Genomic DNA, 22,970 nt, shown 5'->3' with positions numbered 1-22,970 from the left:
TCTGCACGGTTCTGTTCTGTCCCTGTGTGGAACCGGGCCTAGGCTGGACCACCACGGACCCACTCTTTAGACCAGGGGTTCTCAAATGGGGGTACGCGTACCCCTAGGGGTACTTTGAAGAACTGCAGGGGGTAGAAAACATGAGGAAATGGTTGATGAAGTGGTTGAATAATATATTGAATGGGATTCACCTCTACGTGCCCTGACCCTCCCCTGGCCTTGTGCTTCTTTTGTGTGGAGAAATCAGCCAACAGTTGCATGAAGCACAGGCCGATGTTCCTCACTAAATTGTGAGGATTGGCCAATTCTTAACGTTCACGTTTGCATTGCCAGATAGCACGCACAGACATTATTTACGTTCATTTTATTTATTTTTTCTCCCAAAAACGTTTGGACTGGCGAAGGGGTTACTCAGATAAACATATCTTAGAGAAAAGGTTTAGAGAAGCGCTGCTTTAGACGCTGAATGTGTCGTCCCTCCGCCCCCAGCCCAAGATGATGGTGACGGCGTCGTTCGGCCTGGAGCCCGGCCGGAGGGTGGAGTACATCCCCCTGGTGGAGAAGGCCCTGGAGCTCAGCACCCACCAGCCCGCCCACGTCCTCATCTACAACCGGCCCCACATGGTGAGGCCCGCCGGGGACTGTTGTGTGTCGTTGTACGTCCTGGAACTTAATGTACGCACTTATTGTAAGCTGTCCTTAAAAATGGTACTTAGTCATGTAGCATCTTATCCTATCTCTGTTGTGTACGGGGAACCGGGTTAACCTAGTGAATGTTAGTGCTTGGCACTTGGTTCTATGAACATCCTTACTGTACCGATATATTGTTTCTCTTTCTTCTGATCAATGTACTTATTGTAAGTTGCTTTGGATAGAAGCGTCTGCTAAATGTAAATGGACCCCGATGACCACTGCCCTCCCAGCTGGGGTACCACGGTATGAAGACCACGCGCTGATGCCGATCACAAAGGATTCTTCCTTCTTCATCCGGTCAATCGTGGTACCGCGTCCCGTTGATTTAAGCTAAAAAGATCCAAAATGGCGTGCCTTTGATTTTCGTTGGCTGAGTCTTTCCAAATTGCGTACAAACCGAGGAGAGCCGAGGTTGGAGACCACCGAGGTTTGAGTATAGAAGTGTGGGCGCTGCCGAGGGAAGCCAGGCTGAGCTGCATACATTAACTCCAAGCTGGAGTACAGTGACAGCCAACTGAAACCTGCATACACTACGCAGACGTGTGTGTGTGTGTGTGGTTGTGTGTGTGTGTGTGTGTGTGTGTGTGTGTGTGTGTGTGTGTGTGTGTGTGTGTGTGTGTGTGTGTGTGTGTGTGTGTGTGTGTGTGTGTGTGTGTGTGTGTGTGTGTGTGTGTGTGTGTGTGTGCGTGCGTGCGTGCGTGCACAGGATGTTTGCAGTTAACTTTATTCCCATATGCAGCACATTTCTTTATTTTTTAATAAATATTGTATTCATAAATGTCACATTTTAAATCATGATTCTGTGACCCCTCCCCCTCCCCTCCCCCTCCCCCTCCCTGACTTGCTTTGTAGCTGCTTGCAAATAAGTGCAATCTGAAAGTATGAGGGAAACTTTTCACGACTGATGTAACAAAGGGCATCCCATGGCAGATCAGACGTGGAGAACAGTGCTGGGTTCCCTTTAGGATCAGGTGTTTGCTGAACCCATGTATTGGTGCGTTGCTCCTCAGGAGAGGGTCTCCATGAGGCCGGGGCTGTCTCTGGACTGGGACGAGGAGATGGCCCGCGCCCAGCCCCATGACTGTGTGCCCGTCCCGTCCAACCATCCCCTGTACGTCCTCTACACCTCCGGGACCACCGGCACCCCCAAGGTACAGCTCTCTCTCTTCTATCGGGCGTCCTCAAGCTCCGCGCTGAACCCCTCACCCCCATCTGACCCTATATTCATCTCCGGTCTGTCTCACCCGCTGGCGGTCTGTCTGTTGTGAGGTCTTTCTTTCTCTCCCTTTCCCTCTCTCTGTCTGTCTTGTTGGTTCCTTTTTATTGATTTAAATCCCACCCTCTCGCTCTCTGTCTCTTCGTTCTGCCTTTCTGTCACCCTCTCTCTCTTGTTCTGTATTTTTTCCTTTCCTTATCTGACCCTCACCCTCTCTCTTTCCCTTCTTTATTTGTCCTTCTCTCACTCACCCTCTCTCTGTCTTTCTATTGTTTGATCTTTATGTCTGTCTGTCTTTTCTTTCTTTGTCTAACCCCCTCTCCTTCTCTTGTTCTTTACTTCTTTCTTTCTCTCACTCTCACCTTCTCTGCGCCTGTTTCCCTCTCTTGTTTCTGTTCTCTCTCTTTCTATAGAAACACACAGTAGAAACGGTTATCCCTTATCTGTCTCCCTCGTTCTCTCCATCGTCCTTCGAAAGATGCCAATTCCAACAAACGTTGTCACCCGTTACGTTTAATGTGTTTGCTTTGTTATCCCCTGCCTGTGTTCCCGCTTTATCTTATCGCTCTCGCTCGCCCTGTATTTCTCTCGCTCGCTCTCGCTCTCTCTCTCGCCCACTCTCCATCTCTATTTGGATAAAGCCGGTTGCAAGCATTACACACTTATGTAAAAACAGTTATAACGTTCAAGCCACCAGCCCTCCTAACAGTCAATATCGAACTGTCCACGCATCGATCAGAGGGGAACTGCTTCTGGACATGCACATCCTATCCTCTAACTGCTGCATTCTGTTCTTTACCTCACACCCAGCACCTCCACATAAATGACTCTACACATTGAGCCAGCCTCAGCGAGCAAGGGGCTCTTGAGCTCGAGATAGGAATGATCAGGAGAAATGGCCTCCAGGGGCCTTTCAATGAGAAGGGGCGCATTCCAACGCAATCACCCTCTCAGCCCGTTTCTAGAGCGGATGGCAGTTTTTATCCCCCCCCCCTTATGGTGTAATTAACACCCAACCGACGGTATGAATCACTCTCTGTGTGTTCTATGGTAAGTGTGTTTTCGTTGGGGAGAACCACTTGATTCTTCCATCGCACCGACGACTAGCGAGACCATTTTCCCTTAAGCGCAACGTGATTTGTGTTTTTTGTTTGACTTGGCTTTGTTGCCTAGCAACACCTGTTTGATCCCGCCCCCTCTCTCTTCTCCAGGGGATCGTGCGAGACACTGCGGGCTACGCTGTGATGCTGAGGTGGACCATGGCCAACATCTATGGCCTCCGTCCCGGAGATGTAAGCCAATCAGAACCAGCCCTTCCTCCTCCCTGTGCTAAGCCCCCCCCCCCCCCCCCCCCCCCCCCCCCACACACACAACACACACACACACACACACACACACACACACACACACACACACACACACACACACACACACACACACACACACACACACACACACACACACACACCCGCTATACTCTCGAGTGAATAAACAGAAGAGCTGATAGTGTGCAAACCATAACCTCAGTTGTCCCCATGCTCATAACTTCAGTTGTACCTGTTTTGTTTTGCTATATCGTTAGTGCCTTATTATCGCTCATACAGTTTTGCCATTAAGTGGGAGATTTGAAACCAAAGAAACGCTCCTTTACGATTCTCCACCAATGAAAAGGCTTGCATTACGCGCATCTGTAATTGACAGGCAATGATGGAGGGATGCTCTGATTGGTTGGAAGTGAGCCTGGGGAGTTCTAAAATCGAAATTTGGGCTCATACAGAGGCAGGCACGGGCAACTCGAAACAGATAGTCCCGCAGCTTATTTCACACACTTATGTCTGAAGGACGGTTGTGGCATTCTTTACGAATTACCCTCCAATGACAGCTCCCACAGCAGTATCTAAGTACCTTTCAGATGGGAAGTGGAAAGAGTGCACAAACCGGCACTCTATTTAATAAATGTTGTTGTTTCCCGTCTAATATGGCGGTACATTCGTCTTCTGGAAACAAGCGATGAACCGATTTCATCCCTCCGTCCACTTCCATCTGTCCCTCCATCATCTTCCGTCTGTCTGTCGGTCTGTCTGTCGGTCTGTCTGGGAGGTTTTAATCTTCTCTGCGGGCTCCAGGTGTGGTGGGCGGCATCTGACCTGGGCTGGGTGGTCGGCCACTCCTACATCTGCTACGGACCCCTTCTCCATGGCAACAGCACCATCCTCTACGAGGTAGGGCACGCACACGAGCACACACACACACACACACACACATGTCGGCCTCACCTGAGCTTTAGAGTTTGTGGGCGATGTGCGCCAAAAAAAAGAAAAACCCGTGGAACCGAATCCAGACGGCTGCCAACCCATCGCTTGCCAAGTAGTTTGATGCCCTTGAACGAAGTACGCGCACAATACACAGTGTTGCAAATTGGTTGCTACAACTGTGTGTGTGTGTGTGTGTGTGTGTGTGTGTGTGTGTGTGTGTGTGTGTGTGTGTGTGTGTGTGTGTGTGTGTTAGTGTGCGAGTGTGTGCGTGTGCTTGAACTCAAAAGCAGCATCTGCTCACCTTAAGTTCCCTGAGCTCGATTGGCGCGGTTGTTCTCCAACCAGCCGATAACGAAGGGACACAAAAACCACCAAAGGCGCCCGCTGAGGTCGAGGTTTGGCCGGCCGCGGTCGAGGTTTGGCCGGCCGCGGTCGAGGTTTGGCCCGCCGCGGTCGAGGTTTGGTCTGCCGCGGTCGAGGTTTGGTTCGCTGTCTGGAGAACTCCTGTCTGGAGAACAGGAGAAGGAGTTATAGGGGGACTCTGAGGGGCCCACTAGACCTGGTTGGGTTTGGAGAGAACCCCTTTGTATTCCGGACTACTGAGAATGTTTTTTTCCCTGCTGTTTTTTCCTGGATTTTCCTCCCAGCGCAGCTTCCGTGCTTCAAACGGCGGTATAAATATTTATTGTTGGTATTTATGTATACATATTTATGAAGCCCACAGAGAAAACTCTGCGATTTTCCCTGAGAAGACTCACATTTTCTTTCTCTGACCGTAAACCTTTGATTATCTTTAGATTCCCAACACAGCTGCATTTACATTGATGATTGAAAAAGCTACGCTAAATAATAAAATCAATAACAATAGAAACAAGGGTTTTCTCTCCCAAATAAATACAGGAAACAAATATGCATAACTTAACATGACGGTCTTTCAAACTATACTGCCAAATAGTGCTCTTTCTCTCTCCATCCGTCTCTCCCTCTCTCTCAACCTGTTACCTGTGCTAAATACTGATCCTCCCAGCCTATCGGGCTCTTCTCTCTTTATCCCTCTCTCTCTCTCACACTAATACTGCAGGGGCCATCTTGAGCTCCGGTGCTCTTTCTCGCAGAGTTGGTTGTTTTTATGGCAACCGAATCCTACGCATACACACAGACATACACACAATATCACACACACCACAATACAACATGTGTGTCACACACACACACACACACACACACACACACACACACACACACACACACACACACACACACACACACACACACACACACACACACACACACACACACACACACACACACCAACACAAACTACACAACGTGTGTCGCATTCACACACACACACACACACACACACACACACACACACACACACACACGGTGTCCCGTCACAACATGTGTGACCCGCTGTCTGTGTTTCCAGGGCAAGCCGGTGGGGACTCCCGACCCTGGGGCCTTCTTCCGCGTCATGTCGGAGCACGGGGTCTCCTCCATGTTCACGGCCCCCACAGCCCTGCGGGCCATCCGGCAGCAGGACCCCCATGCCGCCGTGGGGAAACGCTACCCCATCAACCGGTAGGCCCCTCCCCACACACACACACACACACACACACACACACACACACACACACACACACACACACACACACACACACACACACACACACACCTCCAAGTCAGGTTCAACCTCGTCTCACTATGGCTCTAGGTTCTTCTCCTACGTCCGACCGTAAAAGAGCTCAAATCTAGCCAATTAATAGTGAATACAAATGGGTTCATTAAGGTTCAAGAGCTGGAAGATGTGCTCAGAGCATTTATGTGCAACTTTACATGTTATGGATCAATGAATGGATTTTCTCAAATATTACGTTCACATGTCAAACTTAAGCAAGAACGCTGTCTCTCTCTATCTTTAACTGTATTATTTTGCTTGCATACTCTGTCTCAATCTCTAGAAGCTAAACCTGGAGGTCTCTCTGTGGCAGGGGTCAAACTGGGGCCAGCAGGGGGGTTCAGTCTGGCCCTGGGGCAGTACGGGCAGACATGACCACAGAAACACGTCAATACATTTCAGTGGGAAAACGAAAAACGCTCACATACATGACCAGAGTAGGCCCGAAAAGCAATTGAGGAACAACAGGGTTATCAAATTGATGAATTACTGCCACTACTAGTCCCCTAATAATTCACAAAGTTAAAAAAACTGGCGTCTGATCTTTTAAAGAAGAAAAGTTTACACTGAACAAAGATTCAGAGAGATTTTTGGAAGAATATTTATTCACCGATCAACGGAAAGCTTCACTCGTGTGCACACAGTAGGTAGCGTTTCAAAAAGGCTATGCTATTCGCCGTCGTTACGATGTCCACAGGCAAGAAATTACAAATACCCAGGTGGCTTTGTGATTTTATTTTATTCCGGCCCCCCCCCCCCCCCCTCCATCAGCCCTGGGATGTCCACTCGCTTCGGGGTCGTTTTGGCCCAGCGTCCTGCCCCCGTCCCTGGCCCTTTGTACTCCTTTCTCTGGGTGTATTCTTACTCCCCCGCCTCCCGTTCTCCCATCTGAATGTTTGCACTTTAAGTGAATACTGATGAAAAAAGGAACAACAGCAGAGAAGCTGAAACCAATTTCATATTTCCACCGAACAGCAGTGGAACTCGATTCCACCTGCTGTCTTTATCTCCTTCTGTATGCACCTGTGCAGAGAATCGCCCTCAGCTAGAAATATCGCGGCGAAAAAAGAGAATAATTCTGCAGTAGCTAGCCTCGAGGCTGTGGCTATGATGTTTCGGATCAGGTGGACGGTGTCGGTGAATACATATCGGGCTCACGAATTCCCCTCCTCTCCACCCCGTGGTAATCAGCGCACGTGCTGTAAATCGGACGTACGCCTTGCTCCCTCCCTGCAGTGGGGGGAGTGTCCCTGAGCAGGGCATTATGATGCATCTCCGTGCGTGGATGGCCCCACTCCATAACCTCTGAATGATTTAATAATCGTGGCCATGGCTCTGGCCTTGAGGCCCTGAACGTGACGGGGGTTCCTTCTGCTGATATTGTCTTGTTTTCTTTCATTTTTTTCTTTGGTTGTCCTTGCATAACACGTCTAAGCCTTCCTCTGTCTCGAAGAGAAGATCAAGTCTTTTTTGATTGATTCCTCAGTAAACCAATGCCTCAAACACTGGCGTTCTCGCCTCAGATACAAACCCACTCTCCGTTGCTTATCTCCAGTGTCCCCTGCCAGGTTTTGGTTATTTATTCTTTCGGGTTTTAGTGCGGTGTGTCCGCCTGGCTACTTAAAGTGTTTGTCTGCCCTCCGGCGAAAGCGAGCGGGGGAAATGTACCACCGCTTTCGCCGGGAGAGGAAAAACAATTTCACCGTGCCGAGGAAACGCTTGCACACCGCTAGCGGGAGTGTTTTGCTCTCCGCGCCGTGCAGTTAGAGATGTCTGTCTCCCCTCCGTTGGGCTTCATAAAGACCCGCGGCTGGAATGTCCAATAGACGTTTTTTACGGCTGTTATCTGCTGGTGAACGACTTGAAAGCACAATAAATTGGCGAGAAGTTGCTCATTATGTCTCCACTTGGGGAAAACGCTTCTGTCTGCTAATGTGTGAAATCGGCTCGCCCTCGCCGTCTGCTTATTGAATATAATGTTGCACGGATTGTATAAATGGAAACACAAACTGTCAATGGTTTGTTTTCTTGATAAAATCCAATTTTGCACGCTCCCATCTTGAAACGACAAGTAGAAAGTACTCCAGAATATAACATTGCTGTTTGGTTGAAATGCTTCAATTTGTAATTCACCTTGGGTTATCGGTTCACTTTAAAAGTTATCTGAATATTTGATGCATTATATTTATATATTTATATTAAGGGCATTTAGCAGATGCTTTTGTCCAAAGCGACTTAAAACCACTCCTACACACATTCACACACCGATGGCGGAGTCAACCATAAAAGGCAACAGCCAGCTCATCGGTAGCAGATAGGGTGAGGTGTCTTGCTCAGAGACATCTCGACACTAGGAGGAGCCAGGTATCGAATTAGCAACCTGTCACCCTACAAATGCCTATTTATTCACCATTTACTTTCATCCAAAGTGATTCCGATACATTAAAGAGCAGGTTTTATTTAGGCATTTTCCTCAAGGATGCCTGCAGGTAGCAATGGCGGACATTGGGGATTCAGGTTGGGAGTTGTAAAACCCTTGTGTCACTTTTATTTCGCTACTACCCACCCTGTTGAGATATCTAGTCTGAACTAGCCTGCCCTGCCTCACCCAACACCGTCTGTCTCAGTGACAGAGGACCAGAGATCTTCTATGGCATTTTGAGGTCAGGCAAACCCCCTAACCCCTCTTGGCTTCACTCTGAAACTACAAGGCTCCCTTTGAGGATACTTCTCTGGCAAAGGAAGAAGTTGTCTTCTGGCTAAACAGTGCTTTGCTGCATAAATGGAGAATCAGTTTATGCAGTATGTGTGTTCGGGTAATTGCGATCCAAATAGCAGCACATGCCTCCCATAGCGCTGGTACATGCTGGTCTGATGCAGACATCTGCCGTAGTGTCTGGTGGACTGAGTCCGTAGGGGGTCTGTAGTCACAGCATGAGGAAATAGCCTGTGGTTTTACTAACACATCTACACCAATTCATATCAGGCTGGAACCTTTCAGTTTATTTTTCGATTTCAAAGGGGTGTTATCTGCTCCTCTCTACTGTCATCAAATCAAACCTGCCCTGTATGAGATAAATGATTGTGATTGGCCCGACCCAGCTCTTCTGGAAACTGCTCTGAGCGGGAGGGGGGCTAGACTCATATGCCAGAGCGAATAAAACATGAGCTTGCAGATTGGTCTGGTGCCCAGTCTAGCTTTGTTGGGCATGAGTCAACAAACATTGGAACCAACCCCATATCAAATTTAAGAAGCATTATTTGGTTCAAATGTGTTTTATTTCATGTGCAAGTTATTGTTGGTTCCTGAGGCTGGATGATTGGATAAGGAATCAGTGGGTCAACAGAGAACATGTCAGTATTTCACTTTCAGATCATAAAAAATGAACTTCAATACTTCTTGGCTGCTTGTCAGACAAAGAAGCCCATTTAAGACCCCATCTTGTCCGCTTGGTTTGACATTTGTCATTATTTAGGACGCTTTATGAAAAAGATGTGGCAGACTGACAATCTCAAGAGTATTTAGTTGCTGACTGTCGATTCTCTCTAAGGTTTGACGGGGATTGTGTGTGGTTAGGGTTAGGCTCAGATAGTTGAACTTTAGCATATTGGCAATCTCTGCATTTACTGCTTGAGACAAGCAGCCAAGAAGGAAATATCTCCTGTCTTTATCACCACTCAAAGTTCTCAGAGATTAGATGCTCTTTGATCCTCGAATACCTTGTTGACAATTTAGGCAACAGAGGAATTTCCCAATGAGGAGCCGATGTACGCACTAGTATTTTTCTTTTTTTTTGTGCTGAAGATTTTGTGTGCTTTCTGCTTCATTCTCAGGCTCAACCTGAAGTCTCATTATAAAAGGGCTTAGTAAGTGACTATAAATGTAATGAGTGTAATTAATTTGTCCACATGTGGAATGATGGGCGTATGAGTGTGATATCACAGCAAACTATTCCATGAGGAAGAAAACATAAAAGTGAATCTGTTTGTTCTGGGACTGGCTTTGTTCTGCTTGTTCTTCGGGGCCGATCAAGATGAGACCCAAAACATTGAGTCATTCCAGTGAGACAGTAATTGCCAAGCTTTGCCCTAAAAATCACTGTAGCGCGCAGAATCTGCCAAATTGTAGTCTCATGGAGTGCTCCTTCAAAAAGAAAATCTGGATATTTCAAAAACAATTAAAGCATTATTACCGGATTCAGTTTTTTGCAGATAAGTTCAGAAGTTCACAACACGTTTATGTTCTTGTGTTGAGAGCTTTATTGACGTGATTCAGAAAAAAGTCATTGTAAACACTGTTTTATAGGGAAGAGGGATCTCCTCAAAGCAAGCTGCCAACTGCTTTGATTTCCTACTTACAGTAGGAGATCAAAGCGTTTGGCAGCACTCAATTCAAACTGCCGGGTTAGTGGCTACTGCCGGTTACCAGTTTAGAAAACCAATTGGGATTTTCCCAATTGGTTCCAATCATTGCCCACTCTGCCACTGGTGTATGGTTTAAGCCTCTCATCTTTGGCGTTGGTTTAAGGTTTAAATTTCTCAAATGGAGACAAACACTGCAGCTTTACAAAACTGAATTTAATCCTTTTTTTTCCCTCTTCAAAATGAAAAGCCACTACAGGTTTAAAGTAGCCCTTCAGGAGAAACCGCTCATTGAGTACTTTTTGATTTTTGCCTTTTTGCCAAGGTCCTAAGGCGGATCTTAAGGAGAGGGTGAAGGAGAATAGGAAGAAGACATGAATAGAATAGCAATAGAACCCAGTTGTACTTTTTTTCCTGATGGTTTTTAGTGAGAAGAGGAAGACACGCTTTTGGATGACGAGACGTTTAACACATGTTCCACCTTTCTTATGCTCCAGGTGATCAACAATAAAAACAGCAAACGGCAGGTGGTGACTACCACCATTTTGGTTGTCGGTGATTGGAAATTTTGATCCTTTACCAAGAAATTCTAGCAAAACAAGAATATACTCTTTCTCCCTGATAAGAAAAGTTGGGTTATTTTGTTTATTATTGGCGGAGGCATTAAGCGGTAATTACACACAATTTTTAAATAGGAAGCACACAGATTTACATTTTAATAATCAAAACAATGCTGACGTTACGTGGTGTTTCTTCGGGAGCTTTGCTTTAATGGCATTGTGCCTTCTTGCAGTTTTTTGTGAAATAAAGACATCTGTGGCTGACAGGCCTCTCTTTAGAAGCACATACTTATTTCGGGGCGCCATAAATTCTGTCAGAATTTGACAAAATGTGTCCAATGTAGTGTGATAGTGTGATAAAATGTGTCATATTCGTTACTCTCATCACGCTGCTGGAGCTTAAGAATCACAGTTATATAACAGACTATTTTGGGGTGCCAGACTAGAATTGATTGTTTTATTCACCAGTAGTTTCTCAACAATAACGGTCAATGTACAATGTGCATTTCTTTGTTGAATTTGTCATTTAGCAGACACTTTTGTCCAAAGGGTCTTGTGTCCATGAGGAGCCGGTAGGTGTAAGGGCATATTGTTTGTGGTCAACCGAGGGTACGTTGGAAGTTGACCGGTGTCTCTCTCCTGCGTTCCTCAGCCTGCGGTCTCTGTTCCTGGCCGGGGAGCGTTGTGACGTGGAGACGCTGGACTGGGCCAAGAGGAGCTTCGGTGTCCCCATCCTGGACCACTGGTGGCAGACTGGTAAGTAAGACTGGCAAGTTGAGTACACAGCCTCTAGTAGGGCTTACTGAATTCCATCACCATTCATCCAGGATATCTTGGAAATTTTAGGAAATTTCTTACAATACCATAATGAGTGTATTTCCTAGCAGGGCTGGCCCCGGGTGGGAATCATAGACCTAACCCTAGCAACCGGGGATGGAGCTACATGGAATAGCCTTTACCTTCAGACTGTGTTCAAAGCCCTTAAGCATCAAGGGTATGTGTGAGAAGACTTTTAATGAAACCTCTGCCTTTCGCTGACAATTATTGTCCTTTTGACATGTTTACAGCCTCGGAACAAACCCGGTAACTCCTTTTTAAGAGATTATCCTCCCAAAACCTGTTGGCTATAAAACGGTTTATTATACTTCAACCATTTAAATAATACCAAGAACCAGTCTGTGCAATTTTAAGTTAATTAAAGTTCTCTATTAAAAGCTTCAAAATGAATTTTCTTCTAGCTGCTCAGTCAAACCATTGTTCAACAAAGTCTTTTTGCATACCTTTTGTGTATTCGATGAGTTAAAACACTTCTTGGTCGAGGTGAGGTTTAAGGTCTGAGCTAGAGTCTGTTCAGTTTTCTTTCAGAGACACTAAAGTGAGCCATCATTAAGCCATTATCAAGATGTTCTGAAAACAAGTCGACAGGCACTCTTTAAATTAAATTATAGAACGTTCGTGAGTAGCTCTTTCGCTTTCCTCCCGGAAAGAGCTCATGTTTAACCTTGACGAAGCAAAACCTCTAAAATCTTCTGATCTGGACGAATATCAGCCTCCCGGTATGACCTTTGGGCCTGGTGGTCAGTCACCACCTTCTGTCCAGCTGCTGTGGTGTAGACATGCTGGCAGGAGTTCTCCAAGTGGAATACCTTGTTTCTACAAAAACACCTCCATGTTTAGCTAAAAGCACTCCCATGTTTCTACCATCTTTTCGCCATACCTGTCATTTCTTTCTTCCAAAAAGTCCATCTTGTTATGTAACAAATGTGTTGTGTTCTGATTAAGTGTCAGACTTGCGTAGCTAATAGACTCTCACGGTGGTAGACTAATATTAGCTTCTTCGATCGGATGCCTCACTCTGTCTGTCTGGGTGTGTCTCTCTCTCTCTCGCTCTCTCGCTCTCTCGCTCTCTCTCTCTCTCTCTCTCTCGCCCTCTCTCTCTCTCTCTCTTGCCCTCTCTCTCTTGCCCTCTCTCTCTCTCTTGCCCTCTCTCTCTCTTGCCCTCTCTCTTGCCCTCTCACCCTCTCTCTCTCGCTCTCTCTCTCTCACCCTCTCTCGCTCTCCCTCTCTCTCTCTCTCTCTTACCCTCGCTCTCTCTTGCCCTCTCTCATCCTCTCTCTCTCTTGCCCTCTCTCTCTCTCTCTTGCCCTCTCTCTCTCTCTCGTGCCCTCTCTCTCTCTTGCCCTCTCTCTCTCTTGCCCTCTCTCACCCTCTCTCTCTCTCTCTCTTGCCCTCTCTCACCTTCTCTCTCTCTTGCCCTCTCTCTCTTTCTCTCTCTCTCTTGTCCTCTCTCACCCTCTCTCTCTATTGCCCTCTCTCTCTCTCTCTCTCTCTATTGCCCTCTCTCTCTTGCCCTCTCTCTCTCTCTTGCCCTCTCTCTCGCTCTCTTGCCCTCTCTCACCCTCTCTCTGTCTTGCCCTCTCTCTCTTGCCCTCTCTCTCTCTCTTGCACTCTCTCTCTTGCCCTCTCTCACCCTCTCTCTCTCTTGCCCTCTCTCTCTCTCTTGCCCTCTCTCACCCTCTCTCTCTCTCTTGCCCTCTCTCTCTCTCTCTCTCTCTCTCGCCCTCTCTCACTCTCTCGCCATCTCTTTCGTAGACAATCTCAGCTTGGCTACCGATGCCCTGAACCAGAACGCTGTGATTTAAATGAATCATGGCCTGAGAGTGAAAGTACCTGTTGTCATGTTGTCATGAAGTCCTGCTAGCAGTGATGGAAGATCGATGCTGGAACAGGTGGACATCTCTCTCTCTGCATATGGAACGTGGAAATCAATACAAACACCGTCAACCTTGAAAGTGTATAGATGAGGGAGGGGGGCGGTAACTGTACTGGAGGAATATTGGCTGGCTATTCCATTGAGTTATTAAAAAGTTTTACACAGCTTTGTTCATAGTACTTTTGAGCTGTACTACAGTCAAAAGGATTTGTGATGGTTTTCCTGGTTGATCACGTTTTTCATTTTAAAGCGTTTAAATTTGGTCTTTAGTTGAGCATGTACATTTCATTTTGTAGCAACTTTTGCTATCCACAACCTAGTTTAAATCAACTGGACTGACTCCAGCATACAAAATAGTTTAAGAAGACTAGACTGAATGCAGAATAGCCATGAATCTTTTTTTTTTTTCTTAATAATGAAAAAGCAAAGATTTGATGTATTTTTTCCATTTTTTGTAGACCTAACAATCAATTTAGCACGATAAAAGTATTTGATACAACTATAGCCCCGTTGATCAGGGTAGATACATGCATAATAAGTACATACAGCCATACAAAGTCTATAATATACCATAATAAGGCCTGAAGTCAGGCGAAGCAGCAACTATCAGTTGGTTTTGCAGGGGGTGAAATTGTGTTGACCTTCCTTTGTAATCCATCTACTCTGTTACCATTGAAGCACATGAACGCTACAGCATTGAGGTTGCACAAGACCCAAGTCCTTTATCAGGGCTCTGTAGACAAGAGATTAGAAACACACTCACACGTGTTAACATATTACAGTCTTGTGAGGTCTTGAGTCATGTGTTGCCGGGTGATGGCCAGCTAATCATGCGTTCGGATAATGATACACGTGTGTCGGTCGATGAGCTCTGTGGGGTAACTGGTCGTTTGTGCAGTAGGAGGTTTCGCTGGTAAATCTTGACGTGGTCGATGTTGGGCTGCTGGGTAAACACTGTAGCATTGATCCGTTTGCAAGCGTGCATGCCTTACTATTAACTGGGATATTTATTCAGTTGTCCCATCTATATTTATGTACATTGAGCTGCCTTCTCATATTGACAGTCTGGATTTAAGATGTGGGTTGGTCGGGTGGCGTGGGTGTAGTTGGAGCGGTCACGTTCTATTCCCTTATTTGATCATTTTTAATCTTTCTCTTTTTATTATAGTCCATTATGCCTGTGCTTCTAATTTGGCATTCTTCATCCATCATTCCTTCATATGAATGTGTTTGGTGAGGTTTTGTCATTACCTGTGACCTATGATGCTAGGCTTCTTCATTTCAATGCCAAACAGAGTGCAATGCAATCAAAATTAATTAGTATTGTAGCTCTGTGGTTAATATCTCAGAGTAACTGCAGTGGATCGTGTGGATTAATGTCCATTGTTTAAAGAGAACATACCTGTTAGAATGCATGCTACAGTCCTGCTGCAGGGAGGTCAGCTCTATGAGCAGGTTCTCCTCTCTGGTTTCAAGGAGGTGCTCCTCAGGCCTGTCCTTCATCACGGCAGAGGACTTTCTCCTCTCTGCAGAGCACAATGTATCTCCTAGACCAGTGGTTCTCAAATGGAGTACTGTGGAGTACCACAGGGGGTACTGAAAACATTTCTAAAGAAATATATAAAATAAAAGAAAAAGCTAACTATCATTTTCTTTTCCCCCTGAGCAAATTTTATTTAAATTTTATGACAACCAAAAATTGATGCCTGAAACTTAAATCTCAAGGAGAAAGGAGAGTCCGTGAAAAAGATGACGCATCCAGAAACACCAACATTTTGTCGGATTCAGGAAGAATATATTTTAATGGGATTCCCCTCTCCGTGCTCTGACCCTCCCCTGGCGTCGTGCTTCTTTTGTGGCGAGAAACTTGCCAACAGTTGCATGAAGCACAGGCCCATGTTTCTCATGGCCCATGATTATTTGCACCCTGTTAATGTTCATGTTAACACATTTCTACCAAAAATGTTTGTGCCGGTGAAGGGGGTAGTCAAAAAGTTTAAGAACCACTATCCTAGACCTCCTTCCCTCTCCTGAGTCCCTTCTGGAGCTGCTTGTAGTGCTGTTCGTTCTTGACAACCCAGACAGAACCAATTTCTCCTTCACACATCATGTTTGCCGAGCTGGTTTTGTAATGAAAGACTGTAACCCGATCAGACATGACACACAGCCAGCTGCTTTGGCTCTCTCCTCTGCCTCTTTCTCTGTTAAGAACCAACTTCCTCTGTGAGAGAGAGAGAGGCCTTCTAGTTTGTGAAGTTAGTTTCCCCCCGGTATGGGCGTTCTTGCAGATCTTACAGCCTGTTTTGCTCCGACGTGAATGCCTCTGGTCATGTTCGCAAAATGGAGGGAGTTCTGTTTTGTCTAGAATGAAAAAATACAGAGTTAATTGTTGAAGTGGTTGTCGGCTGATAATGCTGACAATTACCGTTTCTTCTGACTGAACCTGTATTGACTCAACGTGACAAAATACGACAAGATGAATACCTTCAAAGATTACTCAAACTCCTATCTCCTTCTCGCCAATGTTGTTATTATGACTGGCTATTATAGTTACTAGATTTGTTTTCACTTATTTTCATATTCACTCATATTCATGAATTAATGTAAAAATGTATATGTGCTGATGTTATTGTAATATGTGATTAGATTACCGTATTTTCCGCACTATAAGGCGCACTTAAAAGCCGGTAATTTTCTCAAAAAACGACAGTGCGCCTTATAATCCGGAGCGCCTTATATATGGATCAATTGGTTAATTGGTTGATCCATACTGGTTGTAAACGGCGCTCTGTCAAAATGTTTCAGTATGAAAAACCAATAAAAACAATTTAATAATAATAATAAAATGTTTCACTACGACTACGATAAAGCCACACCGCTTGCAGCATTACGGCTATCGTAGTCAGTGCACACAGCATTTTACTGCGCTTACTCACAGTCCCAGTATCTCACAGTATCACACTCACAGTATCTTCTATGCTATGCGCCTTATAATCCGGTGCGCCCTATTTATGAAAAAAGTTCTAAAATAGGTCATTCATTGAAGGTGCGCCTTATAATCCGGTGCGCGTTATAGTGTGGGAAATACGGTAATGCAAATACTAAAAGTAAACTTTTGCAAAAAAACATTGGAAATGTAATATTCAACAATTAATGTTTGTCAAATAATCAATCGAACTTAACCATTTGAAAACATTGAAAATATGTTTGAACTTTATACATTTTCCTTTGTACACTGAAACCAGTGAGTCAGTCCTATACTGTGAAGTATGAAGTTGAAAATTAGACAATGTCTTCAGTGTGGCATGGAAATCAGTTTCCTCTCGAAAGTTTCCCTGGTACTGGTAGTTGTAGTCCTAGCCCCCCCCCCCCCCCCCCCCCCCCCCCCCCCCCACACACACACACACACACACACACACACACACACACACACACACACACACACACACACACACACACACACACACACACACACACACACACACACACACACACAGAGACAGTGTGCTGTCGCTGCATGCACACCATCTTCGTTATGGACTTGTCTGCCCCAGAATCGCCTCGTCCCATCAGGACTTTAAAGTCTCTGTCGACTCGCTCCTGGGAACTAAGCTAACAGCTGTTCCACACCATTCAGTCAATACTCCCAACGTTGCAACTCTGCAGCTCATGAAGCAGAAGACTTCATTTATGGCTTGTTTTGGAGCTCCGTGCCATATGTTGCTTGTAATGTTTCTGTCAGGTTTCCTCTCCAGCACCTTGGTAGCTAAACAACCCAGCGTTAGCTTAGCTCAGCTCCTTGGCTGAGCTCTCTCCCTGTCCTACTACTAGCTGGGGAACAACAAGCTGCTTTTTGAGAGCCAGACTTCGGCATTCAAACTCATTTAAAAAACAACAACCAAGCGAAGACATTCAATATACAATTAGAAAGAATTTTACAAAACTCCACTGGTTGTCCAGAACATGTTTCTTGTGGTATCTTCATTTGATAAATGACTGAAACAATCCGCATTATTCCGGTTCCTCATAACCATTTTCGTCTTGAGGCCATGGCTCAGAATCCATCTTTAAGACGACTGTATCTCGAAGGAATTATAAGAGATGGGCACCATCGATGTGTTTCTGTCATATCCTCATAACAACCCGGAGGGACCAGAGGGCTAGAGAGAGAGTGGTTCTGCCTGTGCTGCTCTACAGAACCGAACAGAGAGAGTGGTTCTGCCACTGCTCTCTAGAACCGAACAGAGCGAGAGAGTGGTTCTGCCAGTGCTGCTGTTCAGAACCAAACAGAGAGAGAGTAGTTCTGCCAGTGCTGCGGTGCAGAACCAAAGCCAGTGTTCTGGTACGGTTCACTTTTAATCAGTGAGCAGATGCTTTTGTCAAAGCCGACTGCCAATGGAGGCTGAGAACAATCGAGGCAACAAAATCAATATCGACTACTAATTAAAGTGTTGCAGAACAGATTTCACACAAAATGATAACGTATCTAAAATAAATACAACATTAACATAGCTGTAGGAATAGGTAACGGGTCAGCATTATTTAACATTATTTCTCAACTCGGTGAGAAATAATTAGTGCTTCATGAATGCTGCATTTTGTATCCAACCAAGCGTTCCAGAAACATAAAATTGCACATGTTTGCAATAATGACGTGCAATTAATCCGAGAGAGAAATTCAATGTGATTTATCGATTGGGCCGTTGGGTTTCGAACAAGGTCAGGGTTCACATGCTATGGTTTTGACCAAAATGGAAGGCATCCACTCAGTGCCATAATCTACAATAAAACCCCACTACAACTACAAATCCCATGGTGAGTAGTTACATATTGGACCAGCTGGTCAGCCATAGTTGTATTTGATTGTCGTAATTTGGCTAGTTCCGCGATTCCCTTACATATCACGGCCAATTTGAGCTTTCTAAAGCTAAAAACATTCAACATCACAACAAGCTGTGCTGGCAGACCCAGGCCTCATTTAGTCAATTAAGTCCCCGATTGGTTTAATTCCGGCCTCCCCAGCCACTAGCAGTGTTTTTGTGTTTTTGAGTTGGCGCCCGTGAGAGGCTAAGTGGCGGGAGTTGTTAGCTTCCCCCCCCCCACACCCCTTCCCCGGTTTACGTTTACCTTCAAACTGATGTGTTATTTTTTTTACCATTATACCAGAATCACAATTTAAACTGTCTATGCCACACACACACACACACACACACACACACACACACACACACACACACACACACACACACACACACACACACACACACACACACACACACACACACACACACACACACACAGTCAGGGGTCTTTGAAGCCTGATAATAATCGGAGGGCTATTTTAAGACCCCGTCACCGTCCGCTCAGGGGAGGAAGAGGAGCTGGTGACGACGATGAAGGTTGCTGATGTCACACACGTTGCCCGGCAACCGGTGTGCAGTTCTTTGAAAATCTTTTTTGGTGGACGGGTTGGTAGCTGGTTTGCCCCGTAACACATACACATACACACACTCTAATTTATGCTTCCTCTCTCGCTCTCATCCTTCCTCCTCGTTTCTCTCTCTCTCTCTCTCTCTCTCTCTCTCTCTCTCTCTCTCTCTCTCTCTCTCTCTCTCTCTCTCTCTCTCTCTCTCTCTCTCGCTCCCTACCACCTCCATTAAGCTTCATCAGTAGGATATTTCAATTTAAGGGACGTGTTTTCAAAGCATGGAAATATATGGGTAAATAAATGAGGCCGATGCATGAACGTCTGAAATGTAGTCTGTATGCGCATATATTGTAAACTCCTGGAACAGGCAGTCAGTCATTCCTCACAGATAAAACGCTCCCTCAAAGACAACACAGAGAAACGTCCATCAGATTATCTTCCTTCCCTCAGTGTTTCAAAGGGGAAACAGGATATTGGTGTAGGAATGTCATACGATCCTTCAGGGATTTGATCGGCTCGTACTAAAGTGACGCACACACCGGCCAGCTGCGAGTTGCCGTGTTTTACCCCAAAGGATTCATTCGGATATGATATTAATATTAAGCTTTCAAGTGAACGTCATTCATGTTATTTCAGCTGCGCTGGAGGTTAGGCTAATCGGACTCAGAAGTGAGGGGTGCTTTGTTGAGAGCTGACTCATTATAACCGTAGAGATGAGCTCAGGGTGTCTTCGGCGTTTGTTCATTCATTCAGTCACTGCTGGGCTGCTTTTAGAACGGCGACCTTCACCTGAACTCTCTTTCGCTCCACTGTTCCAACTCTCCTTCACTCTGTCCCTGGCTCTAGAAGGGCATTCTGGTTATTCGAGTTGACAAGGAGACTGAAAATGATATTATCAGTTTTTTCAATCTAATGTGAAAAACTAAAATGTATATCGCAAAAGACTTTAGTTGTACATCCCACAATGTCCCCTGTGTCACTCATCCATTTGACCTTGGTGTGTGTGTGTGCGTGAGTGCGCTTGGTTGGTTCATCTCCCCGGGGGCGACCGGCCGCAGCGATGCAGTGCATAAGGTTGTCACGACAACACACCGGGACTCGGTACGCTGAGCTCTCAGTGGGACCGGGGCGAAGAAGCAGGGGACGGGTGATGAGGCCTGGGAGAGACGACAGCCATTGAACCCCTCATTCCCCCCCCCCCCCACCAGGCAACGGGCAGTAGAGCCCTGATCACGGCTGAGTGACAGCTGGCTCCACATCCAAACCGTTCCTCTTTCATGTTCTTTTGCACTTTCTTCTCTCTGGCCGCTCCTCCCTTTTTCCTCCTTTTTTTTTATATTTGATCGTTTCTCTCCGTTGGTTCGTTGTAGCGGTGGGCGATGGCGAGTCACGATGTTGGGCACTACGTTACGTACGTGGGCGGCATGTGGCTCAGGAGGCAGAGCAGGGGTCGGCTGGCACCCGGAAAGTGGCTAGTTCGATCCCTGGCGCCCCCTAGCGGAGTGTCGAGGCGTCCCTGAGCAAGACACCTCCAACCCTAACTGCTACCGACGAGCTGGCTGTCGCTGTGCATGGTCGACACCGCCGTCGGTGTGTGTGTGTGTGCATGAATGGGTGAATGCAAGGCAATATTGTTAACCGCTTTTAGATGTTAAGACAGGGGGAGAGAGAGACCTTAAGACAGGGGGAGAGAGAGAGATGTAAAAGGACAGTCGAGGCTGAGCGAGCAAGGTATGGTGATTGCCTGAGGCTTGAGGGAGGATTATAGTCGAACACTATATTTAAGCGTACAGAGCATCTCAGGTTCTTGGCTGCCTCAGCTACGTCTGGCTCTCTCCCGCTCAAACGAGCGTGACGGCAGGCCTCGGCTCCTGGTTCCTTTGTGGAGCTCGTTTATAGTGTCGGCTTCACGCTCAGCCGTCCTAATGGGAGAGAAGACCTCCTACGTGAGATGGGAACCAATGGCAAAACAATCGAATCCAAAAGTGTATTTCCAATGGATAAACTAGCTGAACCTGACGGATGGACATGATATTACTGGAAAGTTTCAGTCTGAAGTGTTCATTCAATTGGTAGGGGTAAATCTCGAATTAGGAAGTGGACCACGCACGCACGCACGCACGCACACACACGCACGCACGCACGCACACGCACTTGTCAGTGCCAGGCACAGTCTCTCCTGGGAGGGGGGGGGGGTGTTCTGTCAGGCAATAGACTGACAGATGGTCCATCGCCGACTTTCTGTCTTCAGTCTCTTTGTGAGTAGCTGTCGGGGACTGCCGAGAGGCTGCCGGTGATATTAATAATGTAATAACTTTGTTTTTAAAGCCACCATGTGTAAGGATAGATTTAGTTGTTAGTAAAATGATCAAGATATATCTGGAGTACATGCTGATGCTAACTGATTGCTAAAAAAGGCAAAATCCCATCAATTTAAAATCGCTCTGTACCACATATGTTGTATTTTGAGTATTTTATTCAGTTGCGGGGTAAAATCGAGTCTATTTTACTTGTGGTTATTGATGCCTTTGCTGCCTTGACTATAAAATGACACCCAGTTACCTTACCTTACCTTAACCTTAACTCACCTTGCCTTAGCACACTGTCCTAGTTACACTTACGGCTGTGCTAGTGAAACATGCACCTCGCTCCAGCTGTAGAAGGCCCTCTGTGCTTTGAGAAGAGAGCGACCAAAGGGGTTAATGATAGGGATGTAGGCCAGCCAGCTGGCAGGAAGGGAGAGAAGGAACAGGGTGAGAGAGAGTGAGCAGGGGAGAGTGAGTTGGGGAGAGTGATTCATAGATATTGTGTGAAGTAGGTCTTCACGGTAGAAAGGTGACGTGCATAGTTGTTATATTCAGGATTGTGATTTTGACTTTCTGAACATTGTATCGTTGGACTGAAAAGATGGAGATAGGGGAACACACAAATTTTAAACATTAGTCATAATTATCTTGTTTTTTTTTATTGCCTGGACATAAATTGACGTGGATTTCCTTTCCCATACATTTCCTACAGCAATTTTCCTGACTTTCATAAATATATTATGTCGCTCAAAATCAATGTCCACTGTGGAATAAAACCGATTTTTGGAGTGTATCTGGAAGGGGAAGCGAGGAAAAGCTCTGAATAGTAAATACATGTTATCTCTCTTTATTTCTGACCAGAAACTGGCTCTGCCATCACCTCCACCTGCATCGGCCTGGGGAACTCTCTGACCCCACCTGCTGGCCAGGCCGGGAAGCCCGTACCGGGTTACAACGGTAAGAATCCTCGTCACATGACTGGCTAATCATTACATCGGAGATGACATTTCCTCACCCACCTCATTGATTCATTCACCGCCAACACGTTGCCGAGGAAACTGAGATGAGTGTTTGCATTCTCTCTACTGCTGTCTGAAGCTAAGGCTAACATAATGGCGCAAGGGCCCCTCAATTTATTCGTTTTCCGTCATTCGCATCTCTTCATATTGAGTCTTCATAAATATGAAAATATAAATTGAAGGGGTGATATTATGCCACCAGGTGTAGGTGTGATCATCCAGTACAAGCCATTTATGAATCTGCCTTTTCCTGTGTTTTAATGACATCACAAGTGGGCGTGTCCACCTAGATGTATGCTGGATAGATCAGTCTACCAGCGTACCCACTGGATGGTTGCAAATGTTGCTGATCTATCCATCATACATCTAGGTGGACAAGTGTCTCTTAAACTCAGGATAAGGCCGATTTTCAAGCGGCTTGTAATGGCCGATCTTGCTCACACCTGGTGGCATAATATCACCCCTTTAAAGGATGTATCAGCCATGTTGGGTGACGTCACTTCTGTTGGTATTTGAAGCGAGAACCCAAACAAACAGAGCCAGCTCGCCCCTCCCTTCCATGTTTCGTGCATCCAGTCAAACCTATCATGAACGCAGCGCAAAACCCCACAACACCCACCCCTTGTCGGTGATTGGTTGGAATACTATTTATTTTGGTTTTGAGTGGTTGGTAGTACCATTTGTTTTTGTTTTTATTTACGATCTCGGAGCCTAGGCTGCCTACAGTGCCGCATTTT

The 22,970-nt window shown here is 45.9% G+C and overlaps 1 protein-coding gene across 1 annotated transcript in view; it reads left to right on the top strand.

The window, feature by feature from the left end:
* acss3 (acyl-CoA synthetase short chain family member 3) overlaps nucleotides 1-22,970 on the top strand; it is a 33,762-nt gene that overhangs the window by 3,194 nt on the left and 7,598 nt on the right. The window contains exons 4-10 of the mRNA XM_079756130.1: nucleotides 490-624; nucleotides 1,704-1,844; nucleotides 3,121-3,201; nucleotides 4,036-4,131; nucleotides 5,597-5,748; nucleotides 11,420-11,523; nucleotides 22,076-22,171. Coding sequence (XP_079612256.1) covers nucleotides 490-624; nucleotides 1,704-1,844; nucleotides 3,121-3,201; nucleotides 4,036-4,131; nucleotides 5,597-5,748; nucleotides 11,420-11,523; nucleotides 22,076-22,171 — 805 coding nt within the window. The remainder of the gene's footprint in view (nucleotides 1-489; nucleotides 625-1,703; nucleotides 1,845-3,120; nucleotides 3,202-4,035; nucleotides 4,132-5,596; nucleotides 5,749-11,419; nucleotides 11,524-22,075; nucleotides 22,172-22,970) is intronic.

The sequence above is a fragment of the Pollachius pollachius genome (genome assembly GCF_949987615.1).
Source record: "Pollachius pollachius genome assembly, chromosome: 18".
NCBI lineage: Eukaryota > Metazoa > Chordata > Actinopteri > Gadiformes > Gadidae > Pollachius > Pollachius pollachius.
This window is presented reverse-complemented; position numbering and strand designations above follow the sequence as displayed.